The sequence below is a fragment of the Castor canadensis genome, chromosome 13, assembly GCF_047511655.1.
Source record: "Castor canadensis chromosome 13, mCasCan1.hap1v2, whole genome shotgun sequence".
Classification (NCBI taxonomy): domain Eukaryota; kingdom Metazoa; phylum Chordata; class Mammalia; order Rodentia; family Castoridae; genus Castor; species Castor canadensis.
Window position 1 is genome coordinate 53,069,942 of NC_133398.1, and position 24,482 is coordinate 53,094,423.

The window sequence follows — 24,482 nt, forward strand, 5'->3', positions numbered from 1 at the left end:
TGAGAGGGGCGGAGAGGGAGGGGGCGGAGTGGGTGGTAAGGGAGGGGGTGGGGGCAGGGGGGAGAAATGAACCAAGCCTTGTATGCACATATGAATAAAAAAAAAAAACTTAAATACAAAAAAAAAAAAAAAAAAGAAAGATTGGAGATTTAAAGCATGTAGTCAGGAGACCTTTGCAAAAGCCCCAGACAAAATGAGACACTAGGTGCCGACTGTGGGAGGAACCAAATAGTGATTACCCAGCATTTGGACTTCACAATTGGAGTAGGACATATGGTCATTTGTTGTGGGTTGTGTCAGGTTTTAATTGGACTGTGAGCTCCCTGAAGGCAGGGACTAGGCTTACCCTGTGTCCTCTTGCCCAGAGGAGTTGATGACTTAGGATGTTTGACAAACTGGAGTAAAGGAATGTGGTGGAGAAGAAAAACAGGAAGGAGGAGATAAGATGAGAGGGGCAGAAGCCCATCTAGCAGAGAGGAGGTAGAGCAAGAATCCCTAGCATCAGATAAGGATGTCCCACAAGTGTGACAGTAAACAGCGCAGAGGGTGGAGGATTCAGGTCATGGGGCCCTGTTCTCAGGTGGTTCCCTAGAATCTCTCCATTCTGGTAGAGAGGGGCCTGTGCAGGCTGAAGAAATTGGACGTGAGTCCACAGAGCTGGCATTTGCTCTACACCTTGGCATTGTGACATGCTGATCTCTACCCATGGCACAGTACTGCATGGGTGACTGACTGCACAGCTTTGTCATGCTTCTCTGACATCAGCTAAGCCATTTCCTGTTTTTTCATTGTTATTTTTAGAATGATTTTGGGGAACCAAGGGGAAGAAAACCAAGGCCTTGGCCATTAAACAGTTCCTAGAATTTCTTGCCTGTTAACCAAGCTTGTCCACTATCCTTCATGGGATTTGTAGCAAGGTCAGCCCTGGCCATCATGATGTCTCGGAGGAGGAGGCAGATTTCCTAGGCATGCTTTCCGTTCTGAATGCTGACTGTGCAATCTCTTAGGCCCTAAGCAGTCTGCTTATACAAATATTATTTACGTTCAGCCAGAGAACCATTCTCCGCTGTCTGCCTTCTCCTCACTCACATAAAACTGTACATTTAACTTCTGTTTATACATATATAAACCGTATCTTTAGGAGCAGCCTGGGAAATGGTTGGTTGAAAATGAATTTTGCCTTTTGAAAACACAGAGGTGAATGACAGCTGTTTGTTGTGTTATCAGAGGCATGACACGTGTAGTTGATTGGGACCAGGTGGCCTCACAGAAGCCATTTAAGTGAAGTTGTAAACCATTAGTTGACAAGTAAGGTGACAGTCTGATTCTTGTTAACAAAAGCTTGATTGCCAGTATCTGCCTTTCAGTTTAAGAAGGGCAACAAAACAGTTGAAAAACCTGGGGTTCTATGAATAAGAAGCTGAGGTATGGCCAAACATAATAGTCCACACATACTTGACCTGTAAAAGCATCACTAAGTGGACAGGATGGGTGGGTGGGATGATAGTCTTCGATTAAACTTAGAGGGTTGATAGAATTATGTTCAGTTCTTTACTGTTTACTTCAAGGCTTATATCAACAGCGATATTTTCCTAATTGTACGTGCCATTGGTAGATAACTTCCCTGATTTAACTCACATCTCCTGAATACTGGGTCATGAAATCTATAAATCATAGCTGGTTCACTGAAGAAAATGAGCAACAGATACAAAACCAAGAGGGCTGTACTCTATTTTGCTCCCTAGGTTAGCCTTCCATGGGTTAATTCACCTGATAAGTCTAGTTTCATTAGATTATTTCTCAAGAGATCTATCCTTTTCTCTACTTCACCATTTCCTACCCTTTGTGGATGACTTTGATTACTTTTGGAAGCCCCAAAGACAGATTATTGAAACTGAACTTGTCTCATGTTAGCTGAGAGACATTAGTAAAGCTGGGTAATTTCCTTTGAGTTTATTTGCAGGATGAAGTGAGGAGATACTAGTATGTTGTTTATGAGAAACTCTGCCACTTGGCAAGTGAGATATCCTTAATTTTAGCTTTGACTTTATTTGTGTATTTGCTCATGAATGAGTACTTCTATGTATTTTATAATAACCTATAAGAAATGGCAGTTATATATACATTTGGATGTGTTGAATTGAGACTAGGCTATACATTGAGATTATAAGATAACTTGTGTCCTGGGAAGTATTTCTGAAGATTGTATTTTGATGAGTCTATGAGTTGGTTACACGGAATGATTTGTTTTCTTCCAAGACACAAAACTTGAAATTTGGTTCACTAATCTCTCTCTTGTTTATCCTATTGGGTAGTAAGAAAGAATGACTCATTTCTTTCTCAATAAAATGGAAACACAAAGGAGAGTCTTTCAGAGGTGACAATGGGAAATGAAATGAAATAGCAAAAATTGTGCTAGTCCTGTCCTTCATCTCCCTCCCTTTTCAGGGTAGTTTGGACAATGATAATAGCAGTTAACATTCAAAGAGTGCTTCAGTGAAAAGTCAGCACCCTAATATTTTCTCAACAGGAATTGACTTACACTTTTCTCACCAACGACCATACCCTATGAGGTATCCTACTTTTATAAATGAGGAAGCTGAGGGAGGCATGAATGAGTTTGGTGACTATCGACTATTCTGATCTTAATGGTCCCACAGATTTCCTGGGTTTATCTTATTAGAGTCCTGGACACTTATGAGGGTAAGCAGGTATGTCAGCATGAGGAGCTGTAACCCCAGGAGTGGCCTTTGGTTAAGATTCCAAAGGTTTATACTGGCAGTGGCAACTTGGTAGTAATCTCTCTTTTTCTCTCTGCTGAAGTCTGTGATTTGGCCTGGAAAGAGTTCCATACATTCTGTTTGAATCCTTCTCACCATTTGAACCTTCTTGGATTTTTTTCCTCTGGCATCTCTGGTTTCTCACTCCCTGCTGTCCCCAGGGAGGGGACTGCTGTAGGGCACTGGTTGCTGGTATGTGAGTATGTAGTTCTAGCATAGGATCTTTCTTTAAAGCAAAATCTAACATTTCTTAGAATAGAATTGGTATTGCAAGAAGGGCCTTTAGGTGTATTTTCACAGTGCTTGACAGGAATGTGATGTCCTAGGATGAGTAGCTAGAAAATAGGCTGGAGCCAGGCTTGGGAATATGCTGCCATTTCAACACTACAGACTATTTATGAAGAACTCTACAAATGTGTGCTTGGTTTTTTCTGCACTTCTCACAGTAGCTATATTTCTATTATAACCCTTAAAAATAGAAAGCTAGGAGCTCTCTGAACCAAAGGAATTGATTTTAGGACAGAAGAAAACAACAGCTCCTGCAAAATGTTCTATTGTCAATTATCAACCTCAGAACAGTAGGGAAAAATGGTGTGTGTGCCAAGGGTACCCATATGCAAATGAGGATACTTATAGGGTGGATGTGAGGCTTAAATGTCATAATCTATAAAGATTATCCTCTAGTGGTAGTGTATATGCAAATTTTCATCATGCAGCTGCTTCACACCATGCATTCCCATTAGCAGGAAGCCTGGCCTGGAGAGAGGATATGCCCATACCCACAATCTGCATCTAGCCCAAAAGATACCCTCACTTGCTTTTCTCCCTGAAGCTACTAGGGCTATAAATGAGGAGATTGTCATTTCCTTTGGCATCACTCAGCCTGAATGTGTGCAGGTCTTCCTGGGTGTGGGCCCTCAGCTTCCCATGCAAAGCTGCAAAGTGTAGTTATTCTATTTCAGCCAGACACACATAACTAGCTGGGAACCATCTGGTTGACAGGAATTTTTCTCACCCACTACAGAAAACCAAGGGGAAGGATGAGCTTAATAGAGACTCAGACAACAAGATTTAAATAAATAAGCTGTATTATCTGTACAAAAAATATAAATAGAGTTTTGTGTTTTAGAGGAGGAAGTGCCTCCTTCCACATTATCCAGCAGCCCTAATAATCTGTGGTACTGCTGAGTCACAATTCACAGAACAAACATTAAATGTACATTCATCTCATGAAGGAGCACCCTGCTACCCACCCCAAACCTACGCTCTCCAACTTGCTCTGAAATCCACCTCCAACTCTACACCCTGACCTGTGGCAGAGCTGGAAGATGTCTGCTTTTTAGGAGATGTAAATATTGACCACAGATTTTCAATAACTATTGAACTGGAATAATCAACCACATTGTATTATAGAATTTGTCTTCATCATTTCATGTGTGACGATCGTGTCACAAATGAATCCACTCTATTGCTCCAGTATTCCATGGTACTTTTTACAATGTATTCTGTACACAGTGAGTAATGGATCCAGAGTTAGGAAGAATACAGTTATCACCACTGAGTTTACAGGAACACAGCTGCAGGAAGTTCATTAAACAATCCCTCAATATTTTTTTTCTGGATGACAATGTACAATTATTAATATTGCACTTTTTTATACAAGAAATTCTAATAAATATTCACAAAAGATATACATAGAAAACATTCTCTTTTATTTTTAAATAAACATTACATTGATTTTTTAGTAACATGATTTCTTAGTCTGTTTTGTGGTGAGGAAAAAAAGAGACCCACCCTAAGTGTCCATAGCTTGTCTAGAGAGGACATAGATTAATATCATCTTCCTCCCAAATTTTACTTCCAGGCTGGCTGGAAAATGCAGCCCTGATGTCAGTGGGGGTTCTGGTGTGAGTGACCTTGCATGAGTGTGTATGTGAGGGGTGGCTTATCTGAGGGGTAAAGGCTCTGGGTGCCCTGCTTACTAAACTGAGGCCACTCAGGGGGAGGAAGCAAAAATTATTCACGAAAAGTTGCTCTGTGGAATGAGCAATTTGCCAAATCGTCTCTCAGTTTTTTCCCATTTGACTTTGCTGTAGCCATCTCTCATGATAGCCAGTGTGTGTTGCTGAAACACGTGTGCTGCTTTGCCTGCTGAGTGACTGAATCACCAAATTTGGCATATTAATTACCATAAGGTGCATATTATTTCCTTGCGTTGGGAGGATGGGTTGAAAAGCCTTTGAGGACTATCTTGGAGTTTTTAGCTATCCTTTGGCTTTGCCACATCTCCTCACCACCCTGCCCAACTGCTGCATAAATACCATGTTCAGCAGCTCTTGGTGCTGTGGGAGGGGCCTGGGGAACCCATCACCTTAGGGTGATGGCTATTATAGGCAGGGTATACTGTGAGCATGTGCAAACCCACTGTCTCATCCTATTCCGTGGCCAGCTCTGGTACGAAGTGGTTATTACAACTTGCCATTGATGCTTTCTGGCAAATTGATTAATGAATTGATTTTTACCAATATACCCCAGGTCCTGGCCCTAAGTGGAGCAGTAAATGCTATTCAGGCAGAAAGCCTGGCTCCCTCATGCTCAGAATGCCCACAGCAGCAGTTAGTTCAGGGCTAGGGGACCCTGGATTTAAATAAAGACATGCCTGGGACAGCCTTACTATACAGCCAGAGTTGCTGGCTCTGTCACAGCTACAAAAGCAGAAAGTTTCCTTAGATAGTGTGGTGAGTGGGGAAGACTCTTAGCCCCACTGGGGCGTGTCTCCCATCACCCAGTATGGGCACTCTGAGAGGGCACCCACACCTTCACGGAACCTAGAGGGGTGCTTGCATGCACTGAGGTTCAGAGTCTGTCTGGTGAGCCTCACATGGCTGCCCCAAAGCCCCTCAAGCCTCCACACAGGCCTCTTTGCTTCTGACCCTTCCCTCCATTTCCTGCATCACTGTGCACCTGAGACCTACTTTGATCGTCTCCCTCTTTACTGTTAACTATCCATGGTTGAATTCTCTTCTCTCTGTGTCCCCCTCCAGAAGAGCTGAGTTCTGGGTTGGTTTCTGTCTCAGCATGGGGTCCCCTTTGTCTTCACTACCACTGAGGGGGCCTCAATAGGGAGCTTCCTGGAAAGACATAGCTGGTTGTCCAATGTTTGCATCAACCTCCCTGGTTCCTTGCTGGCCTGAGGGGCCATGGCTCCCTCTTCCAATATCTCTGAGCCCCAGGTTTGCAGGGAACCAGCTCCACAAGGGTGCTGCTGCTGTCTGTCTGGCTTGCTCTGCACCCTCCTTAGACATCCGTCCTTTTCCTTTCCCAACACTGTCCTCCAACTAACTGAAAGAGAATACATGCTGAGGTCCTCAGGGGTCGGGGAGGAGGTGGGTGTGTGGAGAGGGAAGGGTAAATAAATAAATAAAACAGAGAAAGCATAAGTTCTGTCCAAGGTGGTTGCGTGAGTCCTTTGTGTGGCCAGGGTAGAGCTCTTCCCCGTGCCCTGTCTTCACGCTTTGCCACAAGTCCCACAGCAGCGAGATTTGAACTGGCTGAGTTGGCAGAGTTTCAGCTGTTTCACCTTCTCGCAGTATCTGGTGATGTCTCTGCACTCGGCTAGGAAGGCAGGAGGGTGGGAAAGGGGACAGAAAGGAGATGTGAAACAGAGGCTAACAGATGTGGCTGCTGTGTGTAGCCTGGGCACTTGGCTGCTGGGTGCCTGCTGGGGTCTGCTTTGGCCACCACTCTCCAGCCCTTCTGGACAGCCCTTTTTCTAGCCTCTTGCCCCCCAGGCTGCCAATAGCAGGGGTGGCACCTACCTACCTGCAGGCTGAATGATGAAGCCTATCTCGAGCCTCCCTTTACTTCCTTCCTCATCTTCCTCCCATCCAAGTACTAACCAGGCCCAACCCGGCTTAGTTTCCAAGGTCAGACGAGTTAGGGCACGTTCAGAGTGGTATGGCTGTAGACCTTTCTCGACTTCCTGATGTGATTGTCCTTTCCTCTTGGAACCACCTCACTTCCTCGTTTGCATTTTCCCATGCTTTTGATGCTTTAGAAATGAGTCTCCCCCAAATATAGTTCCCAGAATGAATTCTGCTTCATGTTGAGGAAACATGCAAGTGAGGCTCTAACCTCAGGCACTTGGACCTTGCTTTCTCTGTGAAGCTTTCTTAAGGTCTTTTAACTCCTGCAACCCACCAGGTCTTAATACACCATGGTATTTCATTGGTGGAGACTAGATGGTTCTTTTTTTCTTCTTCAAATTTTAATGGCTGAGTACTGTGAAGCATACATTAAGGCATTTACTCTATTAGCAAACAGTTCTGGACTAGATGGTTCTTAAGCATTGGGGTACATTTGATCTGCTAAGTGTCTTAACTACCTTTGACATAAGCATGGGTCAGAATTTCACCACAGTACAAAGGTCACCCCCTCCCAGTGTACCAAAAGGAATGCGCTACGTGCCTATAGGGCATCTGCCTTGGGGTTGGGAATCTATTGCAAAAATGCATTGATATATTTGCTTTTAATTTCCTATTCTTTGCCTCAAGATTTGTCTTCTTCCTTGTGGGGAAGCACCTCTAATTTGGGTTTGGAGGAAGAGAAAATGGATCCCTACCCAACTCAGATACAAATATTGGTGTCGGGAGGCTCCAGACTCAAGGAAGGAGGGAGCAAAATGAATATGAAATCCCAAGGGTGTGCACTCCTGCTCAGTTCCTGTGGCTGCCCATGGGCTGGGAAGGAGGGAGGTGATCAGCAGGTCCTGGTTCCGTGAGAAGCAGAGCAGTGATGGGTGTAGAGCCGTCTGAGTGGGAGGTGCCCTGTGTGCTTCTTCAGTGGTAACAGTGCTTTCTCTAGTAGTGTGGTCCCGGCAAGCCACTGCTTGTCATCCCCTGTGACTCCAGCCAGTCTGTTTCATCCAGCACTTGGCCAACAGCATTTGGTTCTCTCAGGGCCAGGGTGGAGACTGTGGAAGCCCTTGGGGCACTCCCTGCTATCTCTTGTGGCCTGGACATGTGTACACGCTTCCGTGCACACATCCATGCACCCCACTGAAAATGCTCAACTCTGGCCCCTGCTCACAATCTTCGGGGAACCTGAGCCAATGCCCTGTGTTCAGGTGCAGTCTCAGGGACTGCCCTCTGCGCCCGATGCACCATGGGGAATTTGCAGAATGTTCTTTGGGATTGGAACGTACTGTTTTCACAGGGGGTGATGTTGCAGCGCTGCCAGTTGGCAGGCCGGGGTCCCCAGGAACACAGGTGCTCAGGCACTGCCTTGTTGGTGCGGATGTGCACACACTCCACCCGCCGGGACTGGAAGCCATAGTTGCCACAAGTAGCAGTACACAGGGTCCACAGGCTGACCCTCCAGTGTACGCTGCAGGCCTCTGACCAGCAGTTCTGGGTGCTCACAGGCCTGCAGGGAAGGAGGGTGGCAGGGTTAAGGTTAAGGTCTGTCTCTGTGGGGACCAGTTCAAGGGGTAAATGTCAACTACAAACCCACTGAGGTCAGGCAACTCACTTCTCAAGAACTTTCAGTGTTACCAGGCTGGGATTTTGATTTTGGTTCTGTTGCTGAACGACTATAAGATCTTAAGAGGCTACTTCCTCTAACTGGGACTCTGTCTGATCTTCATTCCCTGAATGACCCATGAATGAGCTCTACTCAGTGTAGAAGCTGCAGAGGTGGAATATGGAGCCTGCTTGGGGGCTGGGGTTCTAGGTTGGGGGTAATGAGCGTTTCTTTCAGAGGACTTGTACAAGGTAAGAGGATAGGGGCTGGTTGAGACCCAGGGACAAGAGTGCTCATCTCAGCCTAACTTCTACAGACAGGTCAACTAGAATGAGTAGCTGGTGGAACCCTTGAGGCCTGGTGGCCACTGTACAGATCTCACATCCTGCTTACCATGGGATAAGTGGAATCAGGTCTCTCTTAGAGAAACAACACCCATGCCTGCTTCATCCCTAAGAGGGGAAGGTGAAACCTGGTCCATTCCGTAAGCAGAAGGCCACCACTGAGCCATCTACCTTGCAGGAGGCCAGTGGCCTGGGGTGATGCGGGTGAGAGGGCAGAGCAGTCCCCTGGGACAAACACCCTCTCACAACCATCTTATTGTGCTATTGAGAAAGGGGCTGGGGAAAGGTGGTCTTGGGCTTTGTCTTACCTGGGAAGGGCACTGCACTGCTCTGATGGTAAGGTGATGCCATCCCGGGTCTGGCAGAAGACTTGTCTGTGTTGCACAGCTAGGCGAGGCCCAATGCAAGGCCCATTGCACTGGGAAGCAGAAAAAGGAGATGTACATATTAGCCAAGTCGAAGGAGAAGCTGCAATGTTCAGGCCACATGGGACACAGGATCCTTGTGCAGGATCTTGTTGGAGGCCCACAGTTCATTCATCTCTCTCTTCTTTGTGCCATCTAATGGGCATTCCCTGGCATGTTTTTTTTATTCCACAACAGGGCAGTTTAGCTTTCCCGTGGTCTGTGAACATTCTGCTAAAAAATGGCTAGGGGAAATGTGGATCTAGCCACAGACGGCCAATCCCCCTCTAGATAAACCATATGAAAAATATCTTGGTGTTATACGCTGGGAATGTGGTAGCAATCTTCAGAGCTAAAGCTGTCTACTAAGCTCCTCTTCTCTGCTTCAGTGTGGAAGATAGTTTGGTTTATTATTTTCTTGCAAGTAACCACGCCCATAATTTTCTCCTAACCTTACCTTTGTTTTCTTCAGGTCAAATCCAGGACAGCTGTATGTATAGGCAATCCTCATGGAGGAGGAAGGGCCTGACTCTATTCCACTGAACGCCCCTAATAACACTTGTCTGTAAACTACAAAAGCAGCAGGCCCTGAGCCAATAGCTGCCATTTTAGAACAAGAGGACACACATCCCTGGGAGGTCACTTTGGAACAAAGGATCTTAACTTTGGGGACTTTGAATCTCTAGAGGCCCATGGGGAGGTTGGGGGTGTCAACTCTTAATATTTTAAGTGGAAATTCTCTGCTGTAATTTTTCTGGCAAGAGGTTCCTTTCAGCTTTTATCAGGTGCTCAGTGGGATCTTTGACCTCAAAGGTGAAGAACACCTGAAAGTAACTCAACACCTTTGTCCCGGGTCAGTTATTGTTCTTCTGGGTGCTTAAGGGCTCGGTTGACACTATGGTTCACAAAGACAAAGGGAGTTGGGCAAAACATAAAACCAAAAATTGGAATGTTTTTGTTTTATGGTAAAATATACATGACAAAATTTATCATTTTAATAATTTAAAACTAACTTTCTTGTGAAGCACAGACTACATAGAAAAATGTGATTAAAGCATAAGGTGCCTCTAAGTGAGCGATTACCGAATAAATGTAGAAGTAAGGTCAGCTGTGTGTCCTCAAAAGGACCTCTACTTGTCTTAGTGCTTTGTTGTCCATTTTGCCATTCATTATAGTTTTTGGATAAGTGGCTCCACAAATTAGGTGGCCAGTAAAGAAGTAAAACTCTGCTAGTAACTCAGGAGTCCCTTTGTGCCTGTTCTTATTCACTCTTTCCCCCTTTCCAAACACAACCACTGTCAAGATTTAAATTTTAATTTTCTATCTATTTTTGGTTAATACTTAGCTCCTTTATAGTTTTTATAATTCTAATTAATACCAATAATACTGCCTTAAACATTTTTGAAAAAGTTCCTCGGTGCCCTTATGCATGCATTATTGTTGGGTATCACTTAGAAGTAGAAATGAGTATGCAAATTTAAGAGATGCTGTCAAACAGAATTCCAAAGTCCCTCCTGCCAGTTCTTCTCCTACCACTGTTGTATGGATTTCCACTAAGTTTAAACCTTTGGAAATTCTCAGAATGGTTATATATTTCACATCTTATGTGTTCTAGTAAGTATATAGTACTTATGTATTGTACCTCATTTTGGCTTGATTTGCATACCCCTGGTTACTAATGAAGTTTAACATCTTTTTATCCCTCATTTGAATTTCCATTGTTTCAGTTAAAATATTTTTATTAATGTATATTAATTGTACAAAGGGGTTTCTTTTGATATTTCCGGTTACTCTTTCTTATCTTCCCTTTTGTTTCTTTACAATCTTAATGGGTTTCATTGCGCTGTTTTCATACATGCATACAATGTACTTCAATTATATTCACACCCATCACCTTCTCCTTTTGCTTTTCACCCTTCTGCTATTTCCCCTCCTAAAGACCCCCTCCATTTTACTTTAATGGCATTTTAACTTTTTCAGGTTTAGAATTTGCTTATGGGAGAAAACATTCAATATGTGTCATTTTGAGTCTGGCTATGATTTCTAGTTCTATACATTTTCCTGCAAATGACAAAATCTCATTCTTTATGACTGAATAATACTCCACAGTGCATTTATACCACATTTTCTTTATCCATTCATTTGCTGATGGATACCTAGACTGATTCCATAGTTTGGCTATTGCGAATGAGGCTGCTATAAACATGGGTGTGCAGGTATCTGTATTGTATGTTGATATACATCCCTTTGGATATATGCCCATACTGATTTTCATAGTGGCTGAACTAATTTACACCCCCCCACCCCCACCCCCGCCGACATCCTTGATAGCATTTGTTGTTGTTTTCTTCATGATAGCCATGACTTGGGTGAGATGGACTCTCAATGCCATTTTGATTTGTATTTTCTTTATGGCTAAGGATAGTCAACATTTCCTCATGTATTTATCTTTCGTTTGTACTTCTGTTGAAGTGAGAGACTGGGATCTAGTTTCAGTTTTCTACACGTTCCCAATGTACCCAAGTGTTCCCAATACCATTTGTTAAAGAGGCTGACTTTTCTCTAATGTATATTTTTGGTTCCTTTGTTAAAAATCAGATGGGTGTAGCTGTGTGGGTCTTCCATTCCATTGGTCTAGGTGTCTATTTCGTACCAGTACCATGCTGTTTTCATGACTATGACTGTAGTATATTTTGAAGTCAGGTATTATGTTACCTTTAGCATTTATCTTTTGGCTCAGGATTGCTTTGGTTATTTGGGGTCTTTGTGCTTCCATATAAATTTTAGGATTTATTTTTCTGTTTCTGTGTGGAATGGCATTGCCATTTTGATGGGGATTGAATTAAATTTATAGATTACTTTTGGTAGTGTAGACATTTTCACAATATTAATTCAGCCAATGCAAGAACATGGGCACTCTTTCCATCTTCCAATATCTTCTTCAATTTCTTTCTTCAAGGTTTTGTAGTTTTCATTGTAGAAGTCTTTTACCTCACTCGTTTATTCCTAGACATTTTACTTGTTTTGAGGTTATTGTGAATGGAATTGACAAAGTATTTCTGAGAGTTTTATGGTAGAATCTTTAGTGTTTCTGAAATATAGGATCAAATAGTCTGAAAATAGGGATAATTTGACTTCTTCCTTTCCTGTTTGTATCCCTTTTCCTTCTTTCTCTTTCCTTATTGCTCTGGCCAACAATTCAATCACTACATTGAATAAGAGGAGTGGAGCCAGTAGACAACTTAATTTTGTTTTTTGACTTCAAAGGAAATGGTTTCAGTGTTTCCCCACTTAGTACTATGTTGGCTATAGATTGTCATACAATAGCCTTTTTATGTTGCAGTACATTCCTTCTAGTCCTAGTTTCTCCAGGGATTTTATCATGAAAGCATGTTGAATTTCGTCAAATCCTTTTTTGTATCTATTGTGGTGATCATGTGATTTTTGTCCTACTGATTTGTGAATATTGAGCCATTCGCAAAGAATCACTGGACTGACCTAGCAATATACCCAAAGGAATGCGACTCAGGCTACTCCAGAGGCACCTGCACACCCATGTTTATTGCAGCACTATTCACAATAGCCAAGTTATGGAAACAGCCAAGATGCCCCACTACTGATGAATGAATTAAGAAAATGTGGTATTTATACACAGCCATGAAGAAGAATGAAAGCTTATCATTCACAAGTAAATAGATGGAACTGGAGAACATCATCTTAAGCGAAGTTAGCCAGGCTCAGAAAACCAAAAATCACATTTTCTCCCTCATATGTGGACTTTAGATCTAAAACAAATGCAGTGATATCAGACTTGGGTCACACACTAAGGGGAGAACACATACAGGAGGAATAGGGAAAGGTAGGGGAAAAAAAGATGACAAAAGCATTAAATGTATGGGTGTATGTATAGAAAATTCCTTAACATATCCTACCACAATTTCAGGCATCCATTGGGGTCTTATAGCATAGTCCCCATAACTAACAGGAGGGGGGGCAGCTATATATCCACTCTGCTTGTCCTAATGATAGTTTAGGAGCAGGCAACAGAAAAAGGCTGGTAAAAAGGTGATTATCCTAACAACTTATCATCAGGAAGACCACTTTTGGAGGGTACCAATAAATAGGCTGCTTTTGGGAAGCTTGTCTAATCAAATTGTTCCCTGATACAAAAATAATAGATTAACTTCTGGAATTACTGGAAAACATTCTAAAATACAATGGAGATAAAAGCAGTCATACAAAATCTCCACACCCAGAGCAAACCATATTAATAATTGAAATGTGTTTCTATCCATTCTTTTATTTATTTTAATTTTTTATTATCATTGTACTGGAGTTACAATGTAACATTTACAAAAGTTCTTACAATAGTTTTACAAATGCCTTTGACATTGTAACAATGTATAATTCAATATCCTGACTTATTGCTCAGAATTATAGCTTATATATTTCCCTATTATTAAAAATAATATACATTATTTTAATGGAAAAAAGAATTACTGGAGTGAAACCCACTTGATCAGAGTGTATGATTTTTTTAATATGTTGTTGAAATCAGTTTGTGAATATTTTATTGAGAATTTTTGTGTCTGTATTCATTAAGGAAATTGGTCTGTAATTTCTTTTTTTGTCATATCCTTACCTTGTTTTGGTGTATTAGTACTGGTGGAAACTCCCATTGCCTGCTAGGGCCACTACTTTCATTTGTAGGGGCAGCTACACAGCGAGCTCACTATATCCTCTGCTCACTACACTGTACTATCACTATACTATTACTATACCTGCTAGAGTGTTCCCACTCTGTGGGATTGGCAGAGACAATCGGTATCTCTGACACCATGACCAAACTCACTAATCATAGCCAAAGAAGTTAGCTAGACTCAAAGTCAACATTACATAACAAACTGACACCCAAGATACATCTTCAGGAGAAAGTTGCATACTAAGAAGGCCACTCCATATAAGTGGTAGAGATATCTGATTCACTAGGTACTCACATGAAAAAGAACAATCGAACAGTTAAATGAAATTGGATGCAAGGTATGAGTGAGAAGTTCAGCAATAAAATAGGGAAAAAGAAAGGCTCAATAAGTCACATAAAAATATCGTTGAAAGCCCCAACAACAGACTATATCAAAAAGAAAGGATTTCTGAATTTGAAATACTCTATTCAGACCAAAAAAAAAAAAGTAACGAAGAGTACATTCAAGAGATTTAAGGCACACCATTAAACAAATATTTGCATTTTTGGAATATAAAGGTAAGGAAAATAGGTCAAGGGCATAGAAAACCTATTCAGTGAAATAACACAAAACTTTGTTAGGGTAGGGACAGACACAGGTATCCTCGTATGGAGGCTTATAGGAGAAAGTAGACATAACCAAAAAAGATTTTTTAATAGGGCACATTATAACCAAACTGTCAAAAGCACATTACAAAGACAGTATATTAAAATTTTTAAGAGAAAAGATCCAAATCACATATCACACATTACTTATTAAAATTGAACCATGAGGACACAAAATACCTGGATAGACTAATAATGAGACTGAATCAGTAATATGCCTTTTATTTCTCAACAAAGAAAAGCCCAAGACTTGGACAGCTTTACTGCTGAATTTTACAAAACTTACCAAAAAGAATGAATGGCAATTCTTCTCCACGCACAGGAAATTAATGTGAGTCAACTCCCTGTATAGCTATCCTTATCTCAACCAGCAAAAACCCTTGTTCCTTCCTATTGTTGCTTATATTCTCTCTTCAACAAAATTAGAAATAAGGGCAAAATAGTTTCTGCTGGGTATTGAGGTGGGGGGAGAGGGAGGGGGTGGAGTGGGTGGTAAGGGAGGGGGTGGGGGCAGGGGGGAGAAATGACCCAAGCCTTGTATGCACATATGAATAATAAAATAATTTAAAAAATGGCAATTCTTCTCAAACTATTCCACAGAATTGGAAAGGAGGGACCTTTCCAACCTCATCCTATGAGGCTAGCATTCCCATTACCAAAACCAGACAAGCACATAACAAAAACTATAGACCAAACTTTCTGATAAACAGATGCAAAAGTTCTTAGTAAAAACAACAAGTCCTATTCAACAGCACATCAGAAAGATTATTCACCATGATTAAGTTAGTTTTATCCCAGGGATGCAAGGGTGGGTTGACAGAATAAAGGTTAAAAATCACATGATCATCTCAGCATCTCTTCATGATTAATGCCCTGAACGAATTAGCTATAGAAGGACCTATACCTGAACATAATACAGGCTGTGTATGGCAAACTCATAACCATCACATTTTGGCTTTCATCACTGTGAACAAATACTTGAGATAAATAAGTGCAAGGAGTAATGAATCATTTTGGCTCACAGTTTCAGAGGTTTTATACCATACTGAGTTGGCTCAATTGCCTGTGGGTCTGTGTGAAGGCAGAACATCACGTTGGGGTAGTATGTGGTGAAGCAAATTTGCTTATTCATGGCAGCCAGGAAGCAAAGACAGACCAGCATTACAATATTGCTTTCAGTGACACGGCCCCAAATCCCAAAGGTTTTGCTACCTCCTAATAGTGCCACAGGGCCTTTGGGGGGAACATTTCAGGTCTAAACCATAGCAAAACATCATACTGAATGTGAGAAAGATGAAACCATTTCCTCTAACATATAGGAAGAGAGGAAGTCAAATTATCCCTGTTTGTAGATGATGATTCTATATATAGAAAAATATAAAGGCTCCACCTAAAGACTATTAGAACTGATAAATGAATTCAGTAAAGTAGGTTACAAAATCAGCACACAAAACCCAGTAGGTTTTCTATATATCAATCTATATATCAATAATGAACTTGAGAAAGAAATCACAAAAACAATCTCATTTACAATAGTTACAACAAGGCCACAACCCTAGGAATAAATTGAATCAATGAAGTGAAAGACCTCAGAAATGAAAATTATAAAACACTGTAGAAAGAAATTAAAGATACAAAAAAATGGCAAGATCTTTCATATAGATTGGAAGAATATTGTTAAAATGTTCACACTACCAAGATGATTCATTGCAATGCCTATGAAAATACCAATGACATTCTTCACAGAACTACAAAAAGAATCCTAAAATTCAGATGGAAGCAAAAAAGACCTCAAATAGCCAAAGCAATCCTGAGCAAAAGGAGCAACACTGGAAGTATCTCAATATCTGATTTCAAATTATACTACAAAGCCACTGAGATAAAAACAGATAAAAACAGAACTGGGATCCCAGAAATAACTCATGTACCTAGAACCAACTGATTCTTCACAAAGATGCCAGAAACACACATTGAAGAAAGAATAGCCTCTTCTACCAATGGTCCTGTGAAAGCTGTATATCCACATGCAGAAGCTTGACCTCTCTCTCTCATTCAGTACAAAAATTAACTTAGAATGGATCAAAACCTTTAATAGAAGACCTAAAACTCTCAAAACAGGGGAAACACTTAAGACATTGGTACAGGCAGCAATTTTCTGGATAGGACTCCAAAAGCACAGGAAACAACCAACTGAGTGAAGAGATGGCCTACAGAATGGGGGAAAATATTTTCCAACTATTCCTCTGACAGAGTTAGTATCCAAAATATATAAAGAACCACCTCCAATTAATAAACAAGTAATTCAATTGAAAATGGGAAAATGACCTGAATAGATGCATCTCAAAAGAAGAACAATAAATGGCCAATAAATATATAAAAATGTTCAATTAGCCATCAGGGAAATGCAACTCAGAACTACAGTGAGATTTAGAATGGCCTCTATAAAAAATAACAAATGCTGGCAAGGCTACAGAGAAAAAGGAACTTTTATACACTGCTATTTATATAAATTAATTCAGCCATTATGGAGGTTCCTCAAGAAATTAAAAATAGATTGGCCCTATGATCTCACTATACCACTCCTGGATATACACCTAGAAAGCCTAAAATCGGTATAATGAAGAGATTTCTGCATATTCATGCTCATTGTGGCACTATTTATAATAGCTAAGATATGGCCTTGGACTAGGTCAGGATGAATGGACAAATATATGTAAAATGGAGTATTATTTAACCATAATGAAGAATGATATCCTGTCATTTGAAGCAAAATGGATGGATAGAACTAGAGGACATTACATTAAGTGAAATAAGCCAGACACAGAAAGACAAGTACAGCACATTCTCTCATATGTAAAAACCACAAAACAGTTGATCTAAAAGGAGCATAGTGTTATTAGGAATAGTGACATCAAGAATGTGAAGTGGAAAAAGGGTGGGTGGATTTGATCAGTGTACACCGTATGCATGTGTGGAAATGTCACATTGAGCCCACTAATACACCTTAGTAAATGGCAAATAATGAAATAAAAACCATTCTAGTGGTACTCATAGTAAAATACAAACTCCTTGTGCAGCATACAAGACACTTCATGATCTAGCACCTGCTTTCCAGCAAACATTCTGGGCTGCTTTTGCCTTCATTTTTTCACATGTTTATATGAAAAACATTCCCAACCCAAGACAGGCACCAGAAATCTATGTTGGATTAGAAGAAAGCTGGATTATTACATGAAGTTTTAAGTAAGAAGGTGGTCTTACTTACACTAAAATTAGGATGGCTTTCATAGACTTCATGAAGGTAAACAAATGAAGAAACATATTTGTATGATACAATCCCTAAAGGATTTTCTTGCCGGAAATGATCACTATTTTCATTCTGGTGTGGAATGTGGAGGCCTGGGGGGGCACCTACAGTTTGAAGCACATTTTTATGACATCAAACAGTTCAGTGTAATATTTAATGCTTTAAGCTTTCTCCTCTTTCATGTATGACTCATGGACCAGTAACCTTGGCATCACCTGTTAGAAATTCAACATCCTAGGCTCTGCCCAGATGCACCACACCATAATTTGCATTTATAACAAGATCCCCAGGTGATGCACTTTCAAGCTTGAGCTATACTAGCCTAGAGGGTTTTAGAGAAAGAATGGAGAAAGCCCTTTGTGTTTTCTCTTTTGTTAGCAAAAGAATCACCGAGAATGGTCAAATGTGCCACATATCCTCATGCATGACCTGGAGGACACTATACAGATGTATCTCCCATGTGAAGCCAGAGCTGTTCCAACTGTAATTTCACAAACTGTTAGTTAGTCTTGAGGACATGGGGCAGGGCTACCTCGAACTGAAGGAAAGCTATCAAAAGCAGATTTGGCTCTGTTATGAAGCGCACACTTTATGCCCCTGGGAATAAGGAGGGCTGGCCCGTCATAGCGGCCAGGTTGGCATCAGCCCCTAACTCACCTGGGATAACATTTGATTTTCATTAGAGATGGACATGGCATATATGTTAACCTACTAGGAAGGTACAAGTGGCTGCTTTCCAAAGCTCACACGGGGGCTAGGAGTGGAGGAACATGCATGCAGCAATATGTAGACAGCCAATTCCAACAAGTATGAAGTTGCTAATTATCCCTAAATATTCAATCACATTGGTCATACAATTTTACAAAGAATTAGAAGGCTGTTGTTGGGGTGTCCCAGTTGACCAACCAGAAACTATGCCTGACTAATCAGAATAGTCACTCTACCAATTAGCACCAGTCCCAGACAAACCAAGAACAGATATTACTACGTAGGCGTTACTACAACCGGAATAGCAGCCCCAGAAGGCAGCTCTTAGCATGTCTGGGAGATCGCCAATTGGTTTTGAACACAGACTTTGGGAGAAACAGTACGCAAAATTGTATCATTTTCCCCAAGCACGTCTACCTGATTTCCTTTGGTGCTGAAACATTCTAAAATGTTAAATGAGTAGGATAACTGTTCTATCAGGCCTAACATAGGCCTGAACAGTATGGGCTGGGGAAAACCTAGACCTTAGTGACCAGAGGACCTGAGTGATAGTCTCATCTGGCCCAGAAATAACAAGAGCACAAGGGTACCTCACCCCATGGACTGCTGCTGTCATGGCATGGTGTCTGTCATTGTTCAGGTTGCCTCCCCCTACTCTTTTTTTTTTTTTTTTAAATAATAGACAAGTCTAACTTTTATGCAGTCAAATTATTTGGTACTTGAGTAGTGATAATAATAGGAATTATGACAATGTATTGGGTAATATGCTAGTTCCTTCTTTTGGATTATTCTATTAAGTCTTTTTTTTATTCATTTATTCATATATGCATACATTGTTTGGGCCATTTCTCCTCCCGTCCCCTCCCTTTCCCCTAGCCCCTCTCGCTTGAATTAAATTTCCTCTCCAAAAGGAGAGAGTTATCATGGCTCCTCCATTATATTCAGAAGAGGACCAATCCCTAGGTTTCTGGGGTCAGGCAAGGCCCTCTGCTCCTGTTGAGCTTACCTGGGACCTTTTTGTTAACCTCTAGGCAGAAGACTGAGAAAGGAGGTGATGGTTTCAAAGTGATACCCAGGCTGCATATCAGAATCACCTGGGGAGTTTCTAAAATGTACCCATGATCCCACCTCAGAGCAACTGACTTAGACCTTTTGTGAGGTAAGCCTGGACACTGGTGGTTTAAAAAAGTTTCTCCAGTGATTTTAACTGTGCAATTGATGGAGAACCCCTGGCCCCAAGCAACACAGCAGTCCTCAGGTGGCTCTCTGCTGAAGTTTACATGTCATCCTCAGCAAAGCCAGTGAGAAGGGGTGACCTTATGGAATGTGAATCTGAAGAAAGTGTCTGAGGGTCTGATCTGAGAAGAAGAAGACCCCCGAGGGAGGGAAATAAAAAGGAAAAGTATAATGGGTGTGAGCAGTGTGTTGACAGTAGAGAAGAATATTCTAAACTCTGGGATTTGGGAATGATGCTGGGTTGGGTTAGTGACAGTAGGGTTAGTGAGAGATCAGTTGTCACAGAGGAGGTGGCAATGGTAGCATTTTACTTCCTACTGTGGCAGGGTTTACACCTTTCAAATAAAAACCTCTCGGGCCCCTTACCTGACCCCAGCTGGAGAAGGCCCACTCCACACATAGCTGCTGGTTACAGGCCTGGGTGTCCACAGGCCGTTTGGCGAGTTGGGTGCACGCATCATTGGACACAGGGGTGGAGATCCCAGAGGCTTTTAGCTTCTGACAAGTCACCCGGCGTGTCTGGACACCTCCACCACAGCTTCGGGTACAGGCGGACCAGGAAGTCACCATCCACCTAGGGAGAGGAAGCATGATCAGAACAGAAGAGGATCAGGTCTACGGGAAAGAGCCTTGCACATTCCTGTCCACACAGGTGCTAATTTGGGGGCCATGGCCCCTTTCACAGTATTTACATAAATAAACGGCCCACCAAAAGATACCCATGTCAAATTCCTGGAACCTCTGAACATTACCCAATTTGGCAAAAAGGTCATTACCAACATAAGGATTTTGAGATGAGAATATCTGCTGTAGAATTCATCACACATGTTCTAAGAGAAAGGCAGAAGGAGATTACATATGGGGAAGAAGAGGAGGCAGGGTGACCAGGCGTCAGAAGTTGGAGTCATGCAGCCACAAGCCAAGGAACATTTGAAGGCGCTGGAAGATGGCAGGGTAAAGGAGCAAATTCTCTCCTACAGCCATTGGAGGGGTGTGCCCCTGCTAACACCTTGATTTTTGACTGCTGGCCTTCAAAATGGTGAGAGAATTAATTTCTTAAAAAACAGTAGTTTTTTAAAGCCACTGTTTGTGGTAATTTGTTAGGACAGCCTCAGGAAACTAATTTAGAAACTAATTTACCTGGGACATTGAAAGATGTAGAAAGATTTTTTTTTTTCTTTTTTGTAATCCTGGGGTTGAACTCAAGGCAAGTATTCCACCACCGAGCTAAGTCCTAGGTCCTGAAAAGCATACATCTTGAAAGAGGATTTTGAAGATTGGTTGCCTTAGCTGTCCCAAAGGTGGTGAGATAGCAGATAGAATGTTCTGGATGACAGTCTGTTAGCTAGTGACACTATACTGTAGTTCTGGTACTTCCTCATGTGACAGAGCAGTAGGCTTCCTAGCAAACAAACACATCACCTCTTGTCCCAGGCAGCAAGTGAAGTCACACTCAGGTCAAGGTTTTATTTGGCAATACTCTGTGCTTTCTATCTCACTGTTTGATTTGCTTCATCTTTCAGAAACATAAAGTTTCTTCCAACTTTCTGAGGCATTTTTCCACCTCCACAAATCAGTGTATAAGTTTTATATGTCTTAGAGGGTTGTATCCACGGTAGAAATATTTGTTTTTGGAATGTTAGGCTCCAACTACAACCCGAGCCCCCAGAAGTGAAACTAAGCAAGATTATGGAAACGGGCTTTTGTCCTCTATCCAAGATGTGATCTGGGAACGCTGCAAAGTCCTTGGTCCATACACAAACATGCAGGAGTTCTCTTTGTATGTATGCACCCAGGCATCATTCTCAAAGAGGAAGAGCACAGTTTTGGGACAATAATGAGAAGAGACATAATGCTTTTCAGCCATTTTATGCAGTCTAGGAAAAATCCCCACTGTTTTTATTGCCTGGGGTGTGTATGTAATTATCTAGTGTGAGATGTTTCTAACAGCTACCTGGGTTCAAGCAGTATTTCCCAGTTTGATTTAGAAAGATGGTCAGTGCACTTCTGTGTGTCCTAAGGCAGATGCTAACGTGCCCCCAAAGCCTGGCAGGAGACTAGTCAAAGGTGAGCCCATGGGCTCTTCCTGGCCATCTGGCTTTCAGGAGAGGCATGTAGCGGAAGGGGAGCAAATTCCTCTGGCATCAGGATCTGTGACTTATTTAGTTTTGTGGCAATTTCTCCACTCCCTTGGCCCACAGAGGGATGACTGCGTGCAGATTTCCAGCCCACAGGAGTAGGCCACTTAGGAAGCAGGCATGAGGTGTTTTAAAGCTCCTGGAGGCATTGAAACCAAAGAAGACACTGCCATTATTATTTCATTTGCAGAAGTAAATTAGACTGATTAACTCTGACCATCACCAAATCAAATCAAAAAGTTCCTGGCACGTCAAAGTCCTCGTCATCATTTCACACAGCTTGGCGCGGGCAGTCTTCCAGCCTATATGCCCCTGGTGAATGTCAGGCCTGAATTTCAATCAACTTTTATTTCTAAATAGACATTTCAGCATTTTTTTTCAGGAGCTGGGGTGGGGGTTTTGAGAAAGGAGAGATGTGGGCTCTGTCACCATTCAGGAAGGGTATAAAAGGACATTAATCATTCCCGTGGAAACCTTCCCGTCAGCAAGTCAAAGTCAGATATTAATGAGTGTGTTTCATATTTCATGGAGTCTCTCCTGGTTTCAGCTGCTCCTTATGACTCAGCTGGCAAAGCATAAAGCAGTTGCCTGAGTAGTATAGGAAAGTCCTCACAGATAGGTCGTGAAGGGCATTTCAGGGCCCAGCCAGTCTCCTGAGCCTGTGCCATGCTGGTGTCAACTCCAAGCCCATCCATTATGCCTTTAGCTGTGGCCTGAAGACTGGAGGTCAGGTACTCAGTGGGACTCACAACTTCTTCAAGTATGTGCAACTTGTAAGAGACAGAGAGTCTGGATATCGTCCCAGGGTAAATAAGGGACCCACATGCAGGGAGTGTATAGCCAAAGTTAAGGCGACTATAGAAAATGGAGATTTAGTCCAACTTCCATGAGGTGTAACCATTTGTAGAAAAGAAGATCTTAGTTAAATCAAGTAGCATAGACATTTAAAGTTGGATAAAAAGAGAGGGATCAGGGTAGAGCCCAGTAGTCCTTCTTGCCTCAGTACTTCAATAGAAAATACTTTTTCTCCTACAAACAACCCAGAGTCAGTTTATTACTGCCTGGTATGCACTTGCTGACTGAGCAGATCCTCTTAGGCACTGGGAAAGCCCGGTAGCCCTTGGCTGGCTGTGTGGTGAGAGAACAAACAGCTGAGGGAGGAGGCCCATTCTGAGGATATTTTCAGCATGGAGGGGAGGCCTGACAAACCCGTGCCTAAAGGAAGAAACAGCTCTTTGTATTGTGTCTGTCCCTGTGCAGCACTAGAAAAGGGGTGGCCATCAACTTGGCTAGGAGTCATGGCCAGACCTTGTGGGTGGGGAGGCTGCACTCACCGAGAAGGGCAGTCTCTCCGGTTGCAGGCAATGGGCTGCACAGCAGGGCGAGGCTTTCCCACACAGCGCTCAGGGTCAACCTCTGTGTGGTTCAGCAGACACCTCAGGCGGGGCTGCTGAAAGCCCCTGTTACCACAAGATGCTGAGCAGGTCACCAGTCTGTCCACAGACCACCAGTAATCTGTCAGAGGTGAAGAGAGGACGCTATTACTCCCCACAATGTACCTTGTGGGCAGGGCGGGGAGAGGGCAGGTTCTACCCCTGGGCATGCACCATCCCCAACCTACCTGGGCAAGCCCTGTGGTGTCTGGGATTCTCAGTTGGCCCATCCACAAAATGAGTAAAATAACCCTCACCGCATCAAATTTCTGTGAGGACTGGTCATAATGAAAGTGAAGGGTCCAGCTCAGTGCTTGGCACACAGAGAATATTCAGTTGACAACCATAGGGCTTATTATTTTTAAACGTACTGGCTAAAGTACTTTTTTTCTTATTGGATCACCAGAAAATGACTTTATTTTTCTATAGAGAGATATAAATACATCAGAAATACTTAATCATATTTGAAAGTGCGGATTTGAGTTGGATTTTGTAAATGTTACGAAAAAAATTAAAAAGCCCATCCAGAGAGTTCTCATTTACGTGAGACAATGACATCAGTGAGAAAGCCAATTTCTTTGGTTTTTCTGTTTGGAGGTCTGGGATTCAATGGGGGAGGAAAGCTGTTAAAAATAAAATGTGGGCTGGTAAATTTGGAGTGGATATTTGTAAGTGCTTGCATATTACAGAAATTACTGATAGGCACTGGATTCTGGTTTTCAGCAGAGAATAGCTGGCTGGCAAGAAAATGGAACATTTGTTTTCATGTCTGGAAAGCCAAATGGCAGGGAAGGACATTTTTAAAAGGAAAACCTATGTGCTGAGAAAAATCTCCCTTTTTGTGCCTTGTCCCTTCCCCTGGACTCCTCCATTTTGGAATACATGCTTTCCTTAGAAGTATCACATATAGGTCACAGGGTAGAACTAGCTTGTGGAAAGCTCAAGGGCCTCCCATAGCTTCTATAAAGGGGCCAGTTTGGCTTTCTTCCCACTGTGTTGGGCTCATTCACAACTCGGTCTGGTTCAGTGAATGCCAGGCCCGCCCATGGGCTTTCTGACCTGTATTCCGGAAGGCTCACGTGTGAGCCACACAGGCATCTCCATTCTCACCAGCGCCAAAGGGAAGACGCCTGGCGAGCCCTTAGCACGAAATGATGGCTGACGACTCTGGGGTGCTTAGTGACCCCAGCCCCACCTCTCCAGGCAGGGCAGGGGCAGTGACCAAACTGGTCAGATTGAGACGTGTTTTTAAACTGAATCAAAAA

At 42.3% G+C, this 24,482-nt stretch overlaps 1 protein-coding gene across 6 annotated transcripts in view; it reads right to left on the minus strand.

Moving 5' to 3' along the window:
- Window positions 1–3,869: 3,869 nt before the first annotated feature.
- Adamtsl1 (ADAMTS like 1) overlaps window positions 3,870–24,482 on the minus strand; it is a 946,298-nt gene continuing 925,685 nt past the window's right edge. For 4 of the 6 annotated variants that reach the window (XM_074051742.1, XM_074051740.1, XM_074051744.1 and 1 more), the window contains 4 exons: window positions 23,119–23,299; window positions 20,013–20,220; window positions 8,953–9,062; window positions 3,870–8,204 (listed from right to left, as the gene is read on the minus strand). In XM_074051742.1, the coding sequence (XP_073907843.1) occupies window positions 7,865–8,204; window positions 8,953–9,062; window positions 20,013–20,220; window positions 23,119–23,299 (839 nt within the window). In that variant the 3' untranslated portion in view covers window positions 3,870–7,864. The remainder of the gene's footprint in view (window positions 8,205–8,952; window positions 9,063–20,012; window positions 20,221–23,118; window positions 23,300–24,482) is intronic. The other 2 variants (XM_074051743.1, XM_074051741.1) reach the window with 1 other exon arrangement.